At 46.9% G+C, this 16,627-nt stretch overlaps 2 protein-coding genes across 2 annotated transcripts in view; one reads left to right on the top strand and one right to left on the bottom strand.

The window, feature by feature from the left end:
* The first annotated feature begins 3,683 nt into the window (after positions 1-3,683).
* F2RL3 (F2R like thrombin or trypsin receptor 3) lies at positions 3,684-5,526 on the top strand. Its single transcript, XM_008933994.1, has 2 exons — positions 3,684-3,852; positions 4,448-5,526. Exons 1-2 carry the CDS (start codon positions 3,684-3,686, stop codon positions 5,524-5,526), a joined length of 1,248 nt encoding a protein of 415 aa, XP_008932242.1.
* Positions 5,527-10,599: 5,073 nt separating this feature from the next.
* The window catches only part of CPAMD8 (C3 and PZP like alpha-2-macroglobulin domain containing 8), a 47,846-nt gene continuing 41,818 nt past the window's right edge, over positions 10,600-16,627 (bottom strand). Inside the window, exons 39-42 of the mRNA XM_018088710.1 lie at positions 16,011-16,223; positions 15,509-15,583; positions 13,361-13,384; positions 10,600-10,773 (exon numbers count right to left, since the gene is read on the bottom strand). Coding sequence (XP_017944199.1) covers positions 10,601-10,773; positions 13,361-13,384; positions 15,509-15,583; positions 16,011-16,223 — 485 coding nt within the window. The 3' untranslated portion in view covers position 10,600. The remainder of the gene's footprint in view (positions 10,774-13,360; positions 13,385-15,508; positions 15,584-16,010; positions 16,224-16,627) is intronic.

Below are 16,627 nucleotides of genomic sequence, written 5' to 3'. Positions count from 1 at the left end.
AAAGTGCCTGATCCCAGTTCTGAAACCCATAAGAACATCTGCTACAGGTTAAGGCAACAGAACTGCATCTGTGAAAATAACCCTCTACCCGCCTTTCCCTCAACCTCCCCAAATTCCTGGGTAATTAGATGTTTAACTATGTTCCCTGTGAGCTCTGCACAACAAATGAATGAGTAGATTTTTGCAAATTAAGCCTATGTGACCCAGAGCCGATAGGAGTTTCCTTTACATCATCCCCAACACTTCCGTTGCCATAACAAAAGGCAGCTCTGCTTTCTGTGCAGCCTCACAGGGAAACAAACTGTTGTTCTCCCAATAACAACCCTCTGATGCATAAATTGCACAGAATAATTTGATTAAAAGGATGGTGGTGGGGTCTCAGAGGACATAGCCCGCTTTACACAAGTGTTCTCACAGAGATCTTGGCCTTCTCACAAAGAGGACATTCCCTGTGCTTGAGGGTAGGGGTGGCCGGATGTGACATCACCCAAGAGCAGTTGGAAGTCTCAACAAGGACAGATTTGGCACTGACAAACAGCTTAAAAATAGGGTTGCAGGATGGGATAAGAATAAATGGTTTTTGCAATTGATTTCAGAATTGCTAAAGGGAGTACCTGAGTTCAGTATTTAATATTTCAGGACTTTTTTAACATTTCCGTATCAGTGACGCACCAGAGAGTCGGGGCTCTGAATCCGTGAGAGAGTCTAGAACTGTGTGTGAAAACATGAGTTGAGTTTTTCCTTGAGTTTTAGCCATTCCTCTGGATTAGAACCAACTCAACCTTAATGAAACTAAGGGTATGGTCTACCAATTTAAAGACTAAATTAGAGTCTAGCAATTCTAAACCAGACCTGTGCTAAAGAATGAATCCAAAGAGACTCATCTGAGACCTGGTGTTGACAAGGGATGATGATGTGTATGTCAGCTCCTACACCAGTGTCATTATCTTGCTAAGAAAGAACCACAAGAAGCAATTCCAGAACATCCAGTGGGTTGCACTGATGTTAATAAGCTTCAAATAATCCTGGAAAAATGTCTTCATATGTACACTGTGAAGTGAAAACTGTGAGCAAGTAGAAGAATAGTTCTGAAAAAACTTAGTCTCCTCAAAACTTACAGCAGTGTAAAGCTGACAAGTGGTGAGGAGAATGTGTGGAATAACCAAGGGAAAAGATTGGGTGGGATCCCAGTGGAATAGGAAAGCTGGGACAAGCAGAAGAGAGAGGCAGGGAGATTCCCTGGCTCCATGGAGAGTCTCAGGGTGATGGCAGAGACCTGACAGAGTGAGAAGGAGAGGAACTGGTGTGCTAGAAAAGTCAGGAAGAGTGTCCAGGGAGTGAAGGCATCTTGCACTTGCCAGAGCCTGCAGAGACATCTCTGGGATGGGGGAGCCTGGACCAGGGGACCAGCATTTCTATTCCAGCAATCAGTGGGTGTTTCTGTGCCCTGTGGCTCTGAGGGCTCAGATGCTGCATAACAAGTGGTGGGACTGGCAGGGCCAGCTCCACATCCATGGAAAATGTGAGGGTGGAAATGCCTTGTGTTGCTGGTGTCAAGTCAGAGCTGTTGCCTCTCATGTCTCCATTTCAAACCCAAGCTCAGCCTGGGGCAGGTACTCCCTGCCCTGAGATTTCTGTCCTCTCACCTGCTGCTTTAGCTCAGGAACCCACTGGAGCTGCTGGAACAGAGTCCCATCATTTCCCTACCAAAGTTTGCTCTTACAAGCCTTAAAGATAAATGGGACAGGCCAGGTGGTATTCCTACCCTCCCTCTGAACTTTCAAATCCCCAGCCTGTATTCCAGCATTACATCTTTTGGGTTCAGAGCCGTGGAATAAAAAATAGTCAGCTCCCAGGAGATGATCTATTGCACAACGAATTACTTGAAAACCAAATTGTTACCCCGCAGGGCAAGGATCACACGACTTAAAGAGATGTTAACAAGCCGTGACAAACCTCTGGCACTGGAAGTTTCAAGCAAGCTGTTCTGCATCTAAGGCAGTCACTAAAGATCACACAGCATCTGAAAAATGAAGGATACAGTGATGAGTAACCTCTCTGTGCTCCACTCCAGAGACCTGACTATAGGAAGCAAGGCTGTGATTTGCACACTATCTGAACCTGATTATGGATAATTTTTTGCATACAGAGCATGGAAAGGATCCTGGCTGAGGCATGGAAAATATGTGGCCACATGAGTCATTCTGTAAGGGTTCATAAATCCTGAGAGAATCACAAAAGCAAAACATCTAACATTGTATCTTCCCTCTCCCTGCCAGTGGAACTCCACCTCTCGACACGCTCGGCACAAGGATGTGGGAATATGGTGAAAGCAAAGGAAATAGGATCATTTTCTCCTTGGAATAGAAGAATCTCATCGAACATCAGCCAGGCTCAGATTTGCAACCTTTAAAGAAGAGGCCATTCATAAGCTGAGGAGAAAGAAATGAGCTGCTCCTCAGGTTGCCAAATTTACAGTTCCTACTGCTGGGCTCCAGCTCCTTTCCTTCCTCCCTTGCAGAGCCAGGCAAGGACTGAAGAGCAAGAACCTAAAAACCAGCACCCTCTCCATCCATGAGACACTGTCCCATTGGCCCATCCGCTTGCTGACCACACTGGGCTCCAACGAAGGAGATGAGAGAGGATTTGGAAGCTTCCCAGTGCTGCTGTGCAGGGCAGAGCACAGAAGGGACTTGCTCAAGGGGTTAGAGAAGGGGGACCGGGCAGCAAAGGATCTTAAAGGCTCAGGTAACATCTGCCAGTGCCTCTTCCAGCATTATCTGAGTTGTCCTCTGGGTACAACCAGCAGGTCTGTGGCAGCTCCATATGCTGCTCCGAGCTCCAAACCCAGGGAGAGAGCTCAGTACTCCAGGTGGAACTACACAGCTTTGGGAAACATGGTTTTCTGGGGCAAGAGTGACTGGAACTCACCATTATCTATCCAACTGCAGGGATTTCCTGAGCCCTTCTGAGGCCCCTTTCCTGCTGGATGGAGCTGCTCTCCCTGTTCAGGTTTATCAGAGGAAGCACAAGTGTCTCCCTCACTTTGCCACTTGCCTTTGGTATGGCATGGTGCTCCTGCTGGTTCTTTCAAGTACAAATAGCTCCAACCCAGAAGACTTTTAATCACCCTCTGCAGTAAAATTGAGAAGGTGCAGGAGCTTCATCCCCTGTTTAGTCAGGGAGCAGGAGCAGAAATAAAGGAGCAGACCTCTGAAGGGCTGAGCCTGGTCTGGAGGCTGCAAGGCTGACACTAAAAACCTTCAACTGCCAGACCACGAGTCTGCAAGACCCCCATATAATCCCTGGGAGCTGGGGAGGTCTGTCTGATCCTCAGCTCTGATATCTTCCTGTCTGTGAGACTAGAGAACACTGTGAACTAGCACATGGGAAAAGATCTGGATCTCCCCCAGAGCCACTTGGGTCTCTGTGGGGGAAGGATGCTTTCCAAGAATATCCCGGAGCAGGAAGGAGACCCAAGTGAGTCACTCGAGGCATCATCGAGCTCTGATGATGAAGTACAGCCCTGGTACACTTCAGATCTAGATTCTTATGCCCCTCCCAGTGCCCCTCTGACACTGGGCTTGTGTCTGCTTGGGCAGCACAGGCTCTGACAGCCCCCAAAGCCTCATCATTCTGGGATCTGCCTCTTGCTTCCGTGAGTTAAGGACTAACCAAAGGAAATGCGTAAGCAGGGTCACTGGTGTTACAATTCCCATACAGCTCTGACACTGCAGTGGGGCACTGGATCCTGCACCAGGATGGGGAACCTTGGGAATGGGTGGATGTCTCACAGGCTCCTACTGTGCTGTGCCTTCTGGGGACTCCGTGTGGCCTCTCAGGACTACGATGGTGAGTGTGTGTCTCTGGCTGAAAAATTGCTGTTTGTTGAAGTACTGGGTGTTTGGTACCTTTATAAGATCCCTGAAAACTTATTTTTTAATGAGTTTACGTGGCAGCACACTCTGATTGAGCTTTGTGCAGGCTCTAGCTGAAGCAGGAGGTGACAGGAGGTGACAGAGGTGATATGGCAGAGAAGGAAGCTGGGGTGGAAGAAACTAGAAAGAAAAAACAGAGCAGTAAAACAGAGCACTTGAAAGCCAAATTTAGACTCCCACAGTAATGACTTTACACTGGAATGGCTCCAGACTTTCAGATTCTTGTGAAAGCCAGACAGAGGAGTTGCTCTCTGGTCTCCCAGGCCTGCTGATGGTTGTACAGCACCACAGTCACTTGTGAGCTGTGGGAAACCACATGGCAAAGGAATTGGGTCCATTCTCCGAGAGGTTGCTGAGGTGACTCTGTCTGTCAGCCAAGTTTTTCTGCCCACCACACACCAGTCTTTCCAGAGTACTGCCAGTTCCAGGGGTCCCAACAGAAATGGCAAAGAGCAGCCTTTGGGGTGAACACTGGGGATGAGTGAATAACAGGCTGCCTTGTCTCTCAGATTACTCTCAGAACAGCACCAACGACCAGGACAAGACTCTAGAGACCACCCCGTGTCCCCGAGCCATCCCTGGGGACAAGGCCACCGTGAACAACATCACATACCTGCTGATCCCCGAGGCCACACGCTCCCAGCTGGGCAGCGCCCTCACTGTGCGCCTCATCCCTGCCCTCTACACCCTCGTGTTCCTGGTGGGGCTGCCCTCCAACGGGCTAGCCCTGTGCATCCTGGCCACCAGGGCAGAGAGGCTCACCTCCACCGTGTTCCTGATGAACCTGGCTGCTGCAGACCTACTGCTCGTGTTGGTGTTGCCCTTCAAGATTTCCTACTATTTCCTGGGGAATGACTGGCCCTTCGGGGAAGGGTTGTGCCGGCTCACCACGGCTCTGTTCTACGGGAACATGTACTGCTCAGTGCTGCTGCTCACCTGCATCAGCGTGGACCGCTACTTGGCTGTGGTCCATCCCTTCTCTTCCCGTGCCTTCCGCACCCCTGCCTTCGCCGCTTGGACCTGTCTCACTGTCTGGTTCTGCTCGGCCGTGCTCACCCTGCCCCTGGCCCTGCAGCAGCAGTCCTACCCCCTGCTCGGGGCAGACCTCACCCTCTGCCACGACGTCCTGCCCAGGCATGAGGATGACGGGTATTATTTCTACTACTTCGTGTGCCTGATCGCCTGCGCCTTCCTGCTGCCGCTGCTGGTGGTGCTGTTCAGCTACTGCTCCGTGCTGCGCGTCCTCCTGCACGGGGGGAAGCGCTACTCCTACCCCATGAAGCTCACGGCGCTCGTGGTGTTCACCCTCGTGGCCTTCTACACTCCCAGCAACGTTCTGCTCTTGGGTCACTACTCCAGCTACTGCTCCAGGCTGTACGGGAAGCTCTACATCAGCTACATGGTGAGCCTGGCCATCAGCACGTGCAATAGCTGTGCTGACCCCTTTGTCTACTACTATGTGTCAGAAGACTTCAGGGATAAGGTCAGGAAAAGGTTCTTCAGGAGTAGCAAGCAAAACAGCACTTTCCTGAAGACCTCCAAGTTCTCCAAGGAAACACTCCCCCGTTCCAAACACTCCCTGGTGTAAAGCCCCCAACCCAGCTCCCGCTCCCAGGGCACTCCCAACACACAGTGGGGATAAAGATGAAGACAACACTGGAATTCCACAAGTTTCATCCAGGAGCCAAGTCCTTTTTCCTGTCTGCACAGCAAAGAGTGAATAAACCTGGGCTGTGGGATTCTTTGTGGTGTGAGATGCTTAGTGCTGGACTCATACATCAACTACTGGGACACTGCAGCTCTCACCTGGTCAGATATCACCAGGGATATTCTTGCTGATACACCCGGGGTTGCTTCTTCTGACCCTGCCAGCTGATTGCTCTCTGCCTTCTAGCTCTGCTCCTGCTCCTTAAACACATATTCCCTTCACCTAAAACTGAAAAAGACCAGGCATTGCAAAACCAAATTTCTAAATTTCAAAAGATTCAAAAGTTTCAAAAGATACTCTCCTGGACTGAAACAGTTAAGAGAATGTAGAGCACTGGCTTTTCTAGGAAAGACATTCTTGGCTTGATTCATAAGCAACCCCACAGTAATGTCAGCTCATTGTTGGTAACAAGTGCAGAAATCCCATTCACTCATCCCTGTTTTTGCAAATGACCCTTGACATCCATCATTTCTTTGGGGCAAAGATTGTATTAATGGATTTTTTTTTAAAATTATGTCTCTGGAAGGGCAATATTAAAGTAGGAATTGAGCAAACTCTTGCTCTAGGACTCCATACGTCTTTTGTGTAATGTCACCCACAACCAAAAGCTGAAAGAGATGCTCAGGCTTGTTGCTTATTGGAATCTGTTGCAAATTCACCATATTTATCAAACTGCAACAGGCTCATCTCTCAGACACAACTGGGGCATAGGGCCAGTAAGAAGCAAGGTAGAAAATGAACAATAATCCTCCTTAAAGTCCCTGAATTTTTTGGTTTTCCTGGTACAGACTTGACAGCGTGAATAAAAAGAAGCAGACAAGATTGTCTTAAAATAAGTTTTTAATAAAATATTTATCAGAATCTAAAACAAACACTTTTCTGGACTCAGACTTGCTAAGATTTGTGTGAACAAAACAAAAATGGTCAGAGAACTGCTTGCATGTACCTGAGGGGAGGGGAGGGGGAGGGGCAAAGGGCAGGTGAAAGGCTAGAGCCAGTCTCTGGGTGCAGGGGATGCACCAGGTGCTGACCTGGAGCCCTGGGGCATCCAGGGCTGTGGGGACTCAGAAACAGCAGGTATTGAAAAAACCACAAACCCAACCCAAGCTGAGGTTTTTCTAAATAGTTGCTCTATTCACAATAATGAAAACCAGGTTATTGTGCATTAAATGGCAACAGTCAGCAAAGCAAGTGCTGGTATGTTAATGATGTTCTCCAAGCAAGCTGAACATTTTTCTGGTATTTGTTTTCTACTGAGGCTTATTAGGAAGGAGGAACAGAGGCAAGACCAAAACACTAGGACAAGAAAGAACAAGGGAACCATTGCTTTAAAATAAATACCATGGTAATGATTACTCTGCATAATGTACAGTTACAAATATATAAATATTAATCTCCTTGAAAGGACTGGAAGCATCAATCACTGATAACTAGCATTGCTGCAGCTATTCAGTAACTCAATGGAAGAAGCTTTTTCTGTGTCTTACAAACCCACTGGCACTTTTCTCCTTTTGCAGTGAGGGACCATCAGGGAAAGGAAAGGAGAAACATCTCTCTGACAGAGGGAGGCAAATTTGTTTTTGAGGCAGAAACAACCTGCTGGCCTTGCTGGCTTTGGCTTCCCAGCACCCAGTTGGTCTTCTTGGTGAAAAAAAGAAACAAAATCAATCCTTCACTCCAAACTATGACTGGCTGATGTGCACAAAGTGGGGGCCTGAGTTCTCAGTGCTGGGATGTCCTTGTGCTCTCAGGGACAGGAGTGTGACTGATTAGCTCCAGAGGGAGAACTGGACCAAAGCCTGTGAACAGTTTGGAGTCTGATACAGCTGTGCTGTGTCTCCAGTGGTTCTCAGGGCCCCAGGCCTAAAGAGTGTCTGTATTCCAAGTAAGATGTTGAAGAATGGAGAAAAAATAATCTAGAATTATTTTTTCCTAGATAAGAATTAATGATGATGACAAGAAACATGAACAGCAAATGTGGGACAGGGGAAAGCTCTGGACAGAGGGACCATGAACTAGGGTGGAGAAGAAGAGAGCAGAGACCTGCTCCTTTACTCCTGTGAAGAGGGGAAAGGTAACTACAATGGTGTAAGTGCAGGTTCCTTTATGCAATTCCTTAAATAAAATGACTTTTTTTTCAGTACAGAAAGGAACTGGTTTGGTGTGGCAAGAGTCGGGGGAGGCTGAGGCTGCCAAAAGCATATGTGCTTGCCCTGAAAGTGCCAAAGGTGGGGAGAAGCACTGGAGATGAGGTCAGGATCCAGAAATCCTGTCCCATCACCTCCCACACACTGAACTGCTCTGTCTGGCTCTAAGGCTGCTCCGCCTTTGCCTTCTGAGGGCCCAGGTCTCTCAGGCTTAACTTTGAATTGCAAAACAGAAGCAAGACTCCTCTGCCTCTAGCAGGTGAGTGCACAGGCACACACAGATCCCTCAGGCAGGGCTATGATTGATGGGCTGGCACCACCAGCTGGAATTATTTACCTGGCAGAAACAAGGAGGTGTCTGAATCTGGAATTAGGACATTGCATGTACCAGAGCCTGAGGAAAGTGAAGAAAGTCAGGTTTAATACTTGCTGAAACTCCCCACCTTCACCTCCTCATCCCCAAGGGGGATGTCTGACTGCCCAAGGACCTATGAGAGGACCAAGCAATGGAAAATTATTTCAAATATCTCTCAATGGATATACAAAGATGCACAATGGATGAGAGCAGGAAAGTCCAGCCAGAAAGTGACTGAGGACAGGAGACTGAAGAATCCAGAGCATAGGTCCCACTTTTAGGGGAAGCCAATCACAGACATTATCAGGGTGACTGTCTCATTCTCCCACACTCACAGCACCAAACAGCTGAAGCCTGAACCAGCAAAGAGCAGGGTTTGTATTGTGCGGCTTTGAGATTTAGAAAAGGGAAAAAAAAATCCTGTTGCAGCTCACAGTAGGTCTGTTATTTACCCAGGGGATAAATATTGACTCAGCCCTATGTGTGTACACAATAACCAGTGTCTAGCCAGGCCAGCTGCTTACAGGAGATGGAATTTAGTTTGAAGGTCTTTATTTACCTGCCAGGCAGGAATGCAGCCACCAGTGCTTCCACTGTGCTGTGCAGACACAGGGAGGACAGATCTCCCCCCCCCGCATACCCAGGACACATGGCAAACCCCTCAGCAGGGCAGCAGTGGGCACCCAGAGCAGCAGCCATGCCAAGATCCTGTGAGGAGAGCTGGGAGCAGCCATGAAAAAACTTGCCAACAAAGCAGCTCTGAAATTTCTGGGAACTTCAAGACCCAGACCTTTATCATGTCAACTACATTCTGCAAATGTCTGGTCCCAAACAAAAAAGACTGGAAACTACCCATGCCCAACCTCTGGGATACCTCCTGGTCTGTCCCCATGTGGACATTTTTCTGGAATAAACTTGCCTTTATTCTGGAATGGAATGTCTATACTGGGATATAGTCTTGTCATGGTTCCTGCGTAAACAAGCCCTAAAAATGAATGGAGCTGGGTTTTTTTCTGTTTCCATTCACCAATAAACACCCTCAAAAGCAGTTTCCACCCTGCTCTGGGTCCCGGTAACAATAGAAGTGGTAAGATAAAATATTAACACTATTTTGCAAAAGGCAATTGCATGTAACTCTTCCAAGGAGAACAATGCTTCTCCAGGCAGGAAGGGAAACTAAAAAATCTTGGCCTCCTACACTTTTGGAAACACAAAGCTTTTGTTTTTAGTTTTGCCACGTTGCTTGGGGCAGGTCAGACTAAGGGAGTCCAGCTTGTGACCCCAGGGATTGGTACTGGCCAGCAGATCCTGGGCTGGGCAGAGAGTACCATGAGCAGAACAACCATTGTGCTGGATCCCAGTGAGAGCAGAATAAAAGGGATTAGTGAAGTCAGGCAAACATTTAAAAGGACTGTGCCTCGGTCAGCTTCATTTTCATGCCAAGGTTTGAGGAGGAAAGGGCTGAGAAGGCTGCAAGCAGCCCCTATCAGCACATAGTGCAACACAAAGAGGGTTCCCCCACCTAATCCTTGTCACTGCTGGAGCTGGAAAACTCCCACCTGAGGCCTGCAGACAGAAGGCAGGGACAAAGCCTTTCAGCCCTGGCACTGGATTCCAGTTTTCTCTGGTAAAATGTACCTCCCACCAGCTTCTCTGAACATGGAGCCTCTCTTGTGGGTGCAGCAGACTTACGGGCTGGGGAAGATAATTAGCCTCTTGCTATGTCATAATTAGCAAAACACACTGATTTTTATTATTATAATTTGAGCAAAAACTTCTCAGCCATCTTTCCTCAAACAGCAGTTCAGCTAAGCACAAGGCATGGACTTAGCTTCTAAATGTATCTAGGAAATGGCACTTGCAGTATATCCTGATAGCAGAGAAAACACTTGGAAATGCTCTATAGGTTTGAATTCCAGCCCCTATTTTTCTCACCTAGAGGACACAGCATATTGGTCTCCCATCATTGGAAGGGCTCCAAGGAGAATGCACAAAAGGCAGGAAAATCAACAGAAAAATCATGCTGAGTGTCCCCCTCAGAGCTCCAGATCCACCCCGTGGGGCAGCAAAGCCAACAGTTCTGAGGGCATCAGGAAGTAGTCATCATTTCATCATTCAGTTTGTGTTCTGCAGCAGGTCGTCTGGAGGAACAAACTCATACAGGAGTTGATTCTGAGCCTCTTCTCTTGGTTTAAATTGTAGATTTCTGTTGAAAAGAGAACACAGTGAAGACAAGTTATGTGTCTTGGGGAGACATCGCCAGAGTTGGGTAGGGAAAAGCTTCAGAGATTGTTCTGCTGGGGATGGAGCCACAAAGCCTTTCAAGATCCCATTCCCAGGGATTCCTTGCTAAAGAGGGAAGTGTAAAAATGCCCCTTTTGAGGAAGTAAACACATCTGACCCAGGACATGAGAGGTTGAGTCTCGAAGAAGATTTATGACTCACCCTGGGCTCACCATTCTGCCATGGTCACCTCTCCCTGGATCCCATCCCCTTCCCTGAAGGTGCGCCCTGTTGTCAGCTCTGCCTCCATCTCAAACACATCGGGTTCTGCAGCAAAGGGGTCAGGGTCGTACTCATAGGAGTAGTAGGACAGGTCTGTGTGAAGAGGGGGCCCTTCCTCAGCTGTGGAGGGAACCAGAGTCCAAGTTTAGCCAAAGGAACTGCATTTCTGCATCACATTTTGCATCACAGAGAAGGAGAATGACAGGAGAAGGAAGGGGTGAGGCCACGTGTCACTGGACCTGCATGGGTTTGCTTGAACTCACAGCCCAGGAGAAGAGCTGCTACAAAACTGGATTTTTCAGCTTCCCGGTGTAAGACCATAAGACCTGGGCAGTGGAAAAAAAAAGGGAGTAAAAGTGGGAAAAGGGGAAAGAAAAAAAGGGAAAAGAGGGGAAGGAGGAAAACAAGAAGTGGGAAGGAGAAAAAAAGAAGGGGGAAGGAGAAAAAAAGGGGGGAATGAGGAAAAGGGGGAAAATGAGGAAAAGGGAGGGAAGGAAGGGATAAAGGGAGGGAAAGAGGGGGGAAAAGGGGGGAAATAAGGGAAAAAGAGGGGGAAAGGAGGAAAAAAAGGGAGGGGAAAGTCTCCTTTTCTAGTATGGAATTCACCGAGGTGCTGAAGTTTGGACCAGTCACCCTGAGGGTTGTACACAGTAAGACAAATGCACTATCAGTCCATCCTGAGACACTGGCAGGGCACTCTCACAGCACAGATCCCACACAAAACGGGCTGTGCCTCTGGGGTGGGTGGCTGCCCACTGTCCAGAGGGCAGAACTGCAAGACAAAACTTATAGGAACATCAGTAGGTCCGTGTTTTCTAAACTGTTCCTTGAGCCAGTTCAGCTGCCCATCCTTCCTGTTTGCTGTCTGTGTACTCTAATCCCAACCAAAGCAACCACTGGAGCAGAGTTACTGCAGGGAGGAAAAGTCCCCCACCCCCACAAAGTTGGCTTTATTTTAGGAGAATACTCATCAAGGCCTTTGAAAATGTTTGTTCTCTAGGAATAAAATATCTGAAGGATCTTCCCTGTTGCCTCCCACATCCTCCCAGCAACAGGCTCGGCCCAAAGCAACAGCAGAGTCAGTCTCTGTGTTCACTCCTTCCTGGCCTTCTCCATATGGGAACCTGCCAGATCATGAGATGGTTGTATGAATGGATGATTGCTGTCCAGCAGGGATGGAATTAACATTACAGGTCTCACTCTTCTCAGGAATTCAGCCCTGGAGTCAAGGCAAAGAGGAAAGGCCAGCGTTTCCTGCTGCACACAAACCACTCCCCCCATCCCCAAATGTTTGTGCCGAAGCCAATGTTTGCTGAGCAGCGATGGGGTGAAGGGAAAAGTGGCCCCTTGCCAGTTCAATCAATCCTGAAAGAGCAGTGTAACCCCAGGGATAACACTGGCCAGTAAGGAGAGCTGGGGATGACTCCACCTGGAAGCAGAGCTCACACTGGTGTTCCTGGTAGGAGCTGGTCCAGTTGATCGTGTTTAATTTTTTGAAAAGTAACACCAGCACCAAATAAAAGTATCATAATTCCATGTAGAATTTTCTCCCAGCTACCGGCCCTTCAAACTGCTGGAGCAGAGCTGTGCAAATAACATGTGGGGAGAGGGCAGGGGGTCAGAGACCTGAGCCTGAGTGGGCTCCCTGATACCCCCAGTACTGCTGCCCACACTTGGATATTGCTTTTCTAACAAATCCATGCAGAACCACATCAGTGTGATGTCAACATATTGTCCTCCAACATCACTGGCTGTACATTGGCTCTATATTTAGCGCTTTTGGCAGGGAAGGTTTAGGAAGTTTCAGAACAGAGCTAATAATCTATGAAAGCAATCAAAGCACCACCTCATAAGAGAGGTGATATCAGAGTTACTGAGGATCCTTGAGGCTCTAAAATCCACTCAAATCTTTGTAGACAAGTGTGACAGTGATCTCAGGAAAGCCACAGCCAGAAAGGCACTGAGATTCTGATACTCCTGTTCGTAAGACAGCTCCTGCTCCAAGGGCTTTCAGTCCAAACAAATAGGACTGCAACAGACTGTGAAGGAACACCAGCACAGCTTCAGTGCTGAGAGCCAGAGGTGGGTCCATGCTACTCATCAAAATCCTGCTTCATCCTTTAGAGACTCAGTAATTCACCTGTGAGAAAGAACAACTAAAGAAGGGTATTCAGACAAGAGTAGTTTCAGCTGAGTCCTGTCACCGTGCACACTTCCCTCTCAGTCAAGAGAATCTACAGATATAAAGAGGATCCATCCATATGTACAAAAAAAGGCTGCAGTTTTAAGATGAAACCTCAGCCCATTTCTCCCTCACTGCAGACTTTGGAAAGGCATTTTCAGATACTCTGACAAGAGCTGGGTGCTACAGGATTTTTCAGGACCATCTATACTGCTTAACTCCAAAGCTGGGGTTTATTCCACCAAACCCACTGGTGTGTTTGGAACTGCACTGAGTCTGTGAGTGCCAGAGGGAGCCCCAACACATTTCCCACTCAGTTCCCACTGATTGCTGGGTGGCAGCTGGCTCGTTATTCCCACTGCTGGGTAACATAGACAAGAGCTCCAGTGAAAACATCCATCAGCCCAAGATGAGCTGCAGAAGTCTCATGGCAAAGCCAGGAGGATTCCAGACAATACAAACACCACGTGCTTCTCCAAGAACGTGGTATTTCCTGAAGATTAACACACTCAGGCAGTTTTTCACCAACCTGCCCTAAGCTTGATTTGGCTTCCTGGAGTTCTGTATCCTTCTAGGAAATTGCAGATTTAGGCATGGCTCATCAGAGCTCTCCCTGGAAGCCCAGAGCACATGAGCTGACTTAAACCAATCTCATGCTCCAGTGCTGCCAGAGCAGTGAGCCCACGAGAGCCATGTGTGGGGAGGGATTCATTCATCTGTTACACTATGATTCATGTCCTGTGTGCTTGACCTGAGAGGAGCCCAGGGGATTAACGAAAATCACATGCTGGGCCCTTTTCCCGATGCAGGATTTACTCAGGTTTATTTCTGAATGCTCACTCTGCCATGGCTGCTCACAGCTCCAGGGTCTGCCTGCCAGGAGACTCAAAACTCCCAGATCCCAGGACAAAACCAGCTCCAAGTGCTTGTGCTTTGACAAACATCCTCATGCCACTCAGGTTTGTTCATCTAAAATCTGTATGACAATGCCACACACACAGAAATCAGATTTTCCCCTTTTGCTTTTAAATATCCTCCTGAGCCAATGCTGCTTCTGTCCATTCAGAACAGAAACCAGAGGGGTATTTTCTTTTGACAGACACTTTAATGCAGATTATTTCAGAAAATAATCTGAGACACTGGCAGGGTACTCTCACAGCACATATGCCACACCAAATGGGCTGTGACTCTGGGGTGGGTGGCTGCCCATTGTCCAGAGGAGAGAACTGCAAGGTAAAACTTATAGGAAATGTCAGGAGGTCTGTGCTTTCTGAACATTTTTGTGTTCTGAACATTGTTAGATCGTGGACTACCACAAGTTCCACAATTTTTTTCCCCAGGTAACCATATTTTTACTACCACATTTTTACTTGAAAATAATGTAATTGCAGCCTCATTTTGTAGAGCAGCAGCAAAACACTTAGTATGGCCTTGCATTCCAGCAGCGCCCCACAGAGCAGTTTGGGAATGCTGCTTTAAAGGGTTCAGATTGCAGAGTTTCTGTGCTGAGTTCACGGTATGTGCATGGAATAAAAGGCAACAAACCCTCATCTCAGTTATCCCAACAGCCTGCAATCTCATATATATTCACAATTAGTCCAGAAAAAAAGGGAGGGAAAGCAGGACAGACATTAAACACTAAGACTGAATGACCTATAGAAACAGTAATAATGGAATATTCACTATGTTTTTACACTTAATAAGCAAAATTATCAGCTGCTGCTCAGAAGGGAAAGAACAGGCTGGAGACTCACACTGGGCATGTGTACTCTGAGCTTTGTGCACAAGGAGGACATGAGAAGGCACGGAGACTTCTCTTGAAGAATTAAACTTGTTTTACTGATTTGTCAGGAGAGTTAGAAGCCAGGGGAAAATTAATGAGCGGAAAGCAGCCAGGAAAAATCTAGTCCAGTTTATTTACTAGAAACGGCATGAAACAAGCTATTCTATTGACCCTCCACTGCTTCTTGATGAGATTTATTGTGAGCCATGAGCAAGTTCGACATAAGTCTTGGAAAAAGTGTATGAACATAAGCACCAAATAAAATGAGCAGCCAAATTCCTGGCTGCTCTATCTACTGACCTTAACAGTTTTGCTCACTAAGGCCCTTTATTTCAAACAGCATCTCAGAGAGAATCAAGGCTGCCAGCTCCACTTTTGCACAGAACTGAAGGGACAAAGTTAATCCACCTGGATCCTGGTTCTTGCAATGGTTTGGGCTGTTGTCAGGTCCTGTCCAGTTGTTTGTTGGAACATATTACACCAGTCTGGTTTTAAATGTGATCTTTCCAGATTAATAGTGGAAGAAAAGATCACAGAGCATGTGTTGTTCAAACACCGCAAGGCTGAGAAAATAGGAGAGTCACCTGCTACTCCGATGAACGATCACCTAAATCCTGCATGTGCTGAACTGAGCAGGTATCCTGCAAGATTTTCTGAAGGAAAAAGGACTAGAAGAGCTGTCTGTTGTTGAATAGTTCTCATCCATGGTTTCCTTGACCTCTTTATTTATTTCCTGATTTCTGAATATTCTGTCTTTTATATAAGATGAAGAAATGCAGCATCTTTACTTACAGTGTGTTTGAGAGCCATACATATATACTTCAGACAGGAATAGGACAAGCTTTGACCTTGCTAAAGAAAAGGGCCTTGGATAAATGCAAAGGTATTACCTGCTGGAGTCTGTGGAACACTGGGCTGCTCAGCTGTGTGGGAGTGTGTCTCCCTTTCTTCTGGCAAATTCTTGGCTGCAAATAAAAAGAAAAATAAACTCAATGGTGATAAAATTTCTTAATGCATTTATAGAAAATGTTTGCATTTCCAGAGGTGGTATAGTGAGTTTCCTGAGCTGCTGCACACCTTGAAAGCCCATGCATAATCTCCACAGAACATTACATTTCATGGATTTAATTTTTATCTAGAATTATTTATTTCAGATCAAACAGTATCAGTAATTTTCTCTTAAATTCATTCTGATTGGTAAAATATGAGAAGGGAAAGCCAGTTATTTCAAGCTGAAAAGCAGCTGCTCTGCTAACTTAATCCTCTGTAACAAAATAATACAGAGGAGATTTAGATTCTCCTCCTTTTCCTGCCACAGGTATGGAATTATCACTCGCTTAGATAAGGATTTGCAGCAACAGGATCACGAAAGGGGAGTTGAATGAAACCTACAGGCAGAACATTGAGACATGGGCATCTGCTCTATCCTGGTGTTATTCCTGCAGGATGCCACTTCCATCTGGCAGTGGTTGGGGTAGATCTGTCCGTCTGAGCCACACACGGGCTCCCCGTCGTAGCCACAGTCCCGCGAGCACAGGCACTGCTCAAAGTACTCGTCCTCCAAGCAGCCAAAAATGTTGTTGCAAGGCCCAGAGTGAACAAAGCCTGGGAGGCAAACAAAACCAGCCAAAGCAGTAGTTTTGCATAGCACAGGGAAAGGGGAAGATGGAATGGAAATATCTCATTGATGTAAGTTTTCATCTTGAATTCCCTAAGACTTCTACCACAAATTTACAAAAAGCCTTTCTGAAAGAACCATATATTGCAACAGCTTCCAGACTTGGGATAAAGCAACTATTTTGTGTGCCACAGAGCACAGAGAAGAACAGAGAGTTTTTGGGGAGTTATTCCTTTCACTGATGCATGAAATTGTTTGATTTTCCTACAGTTAATTGTGGAACAATATCGCAAGGTATTTTAGAGAAAGAAAACCAAATTGCATGGTAAAGAGTTTTTACCTTTTTGTTTACTGACACATCTCCTTGTGCAGGTTCTTCCAGAACTAGATA

This window comes from Manacus vitellinus, unplaced genomic scaffold, assembly GCF_001715985.3.
Source record: "Manacus vitellinus isolate BGI_N305 unplaced genomic scaffold, ASM171598v3 scaffold_107_pilon, whole genome shotgun sequence".
NCBI classification, from domain to species: Eukaryota; Metazoa; Chordata; class Aves; order Passeriformes; family Pipridae; genus Manacus; species Manacus vitellinus.
This window is presented reverse-complemented; position numbering and strand designations above follow the sequence as displayed.

Bases quoted from the DNA above. Each gene is read 5' to 3' on its own strand.
- F2RL3 (XM_008933994.1), top strand. From the start codon at position 3,684: ATGCGTAAGCAGGGTCACTGGTGTTACAATTCCCATACAGCTCTGACA. The intron at 3,853-4,447 runs GTGAGTGTGTGT...CTTGTCTCTCAG, and splicing joins GGCCTCTCAGGACTACGATG to ATTACTCTCAGAACAGCACC.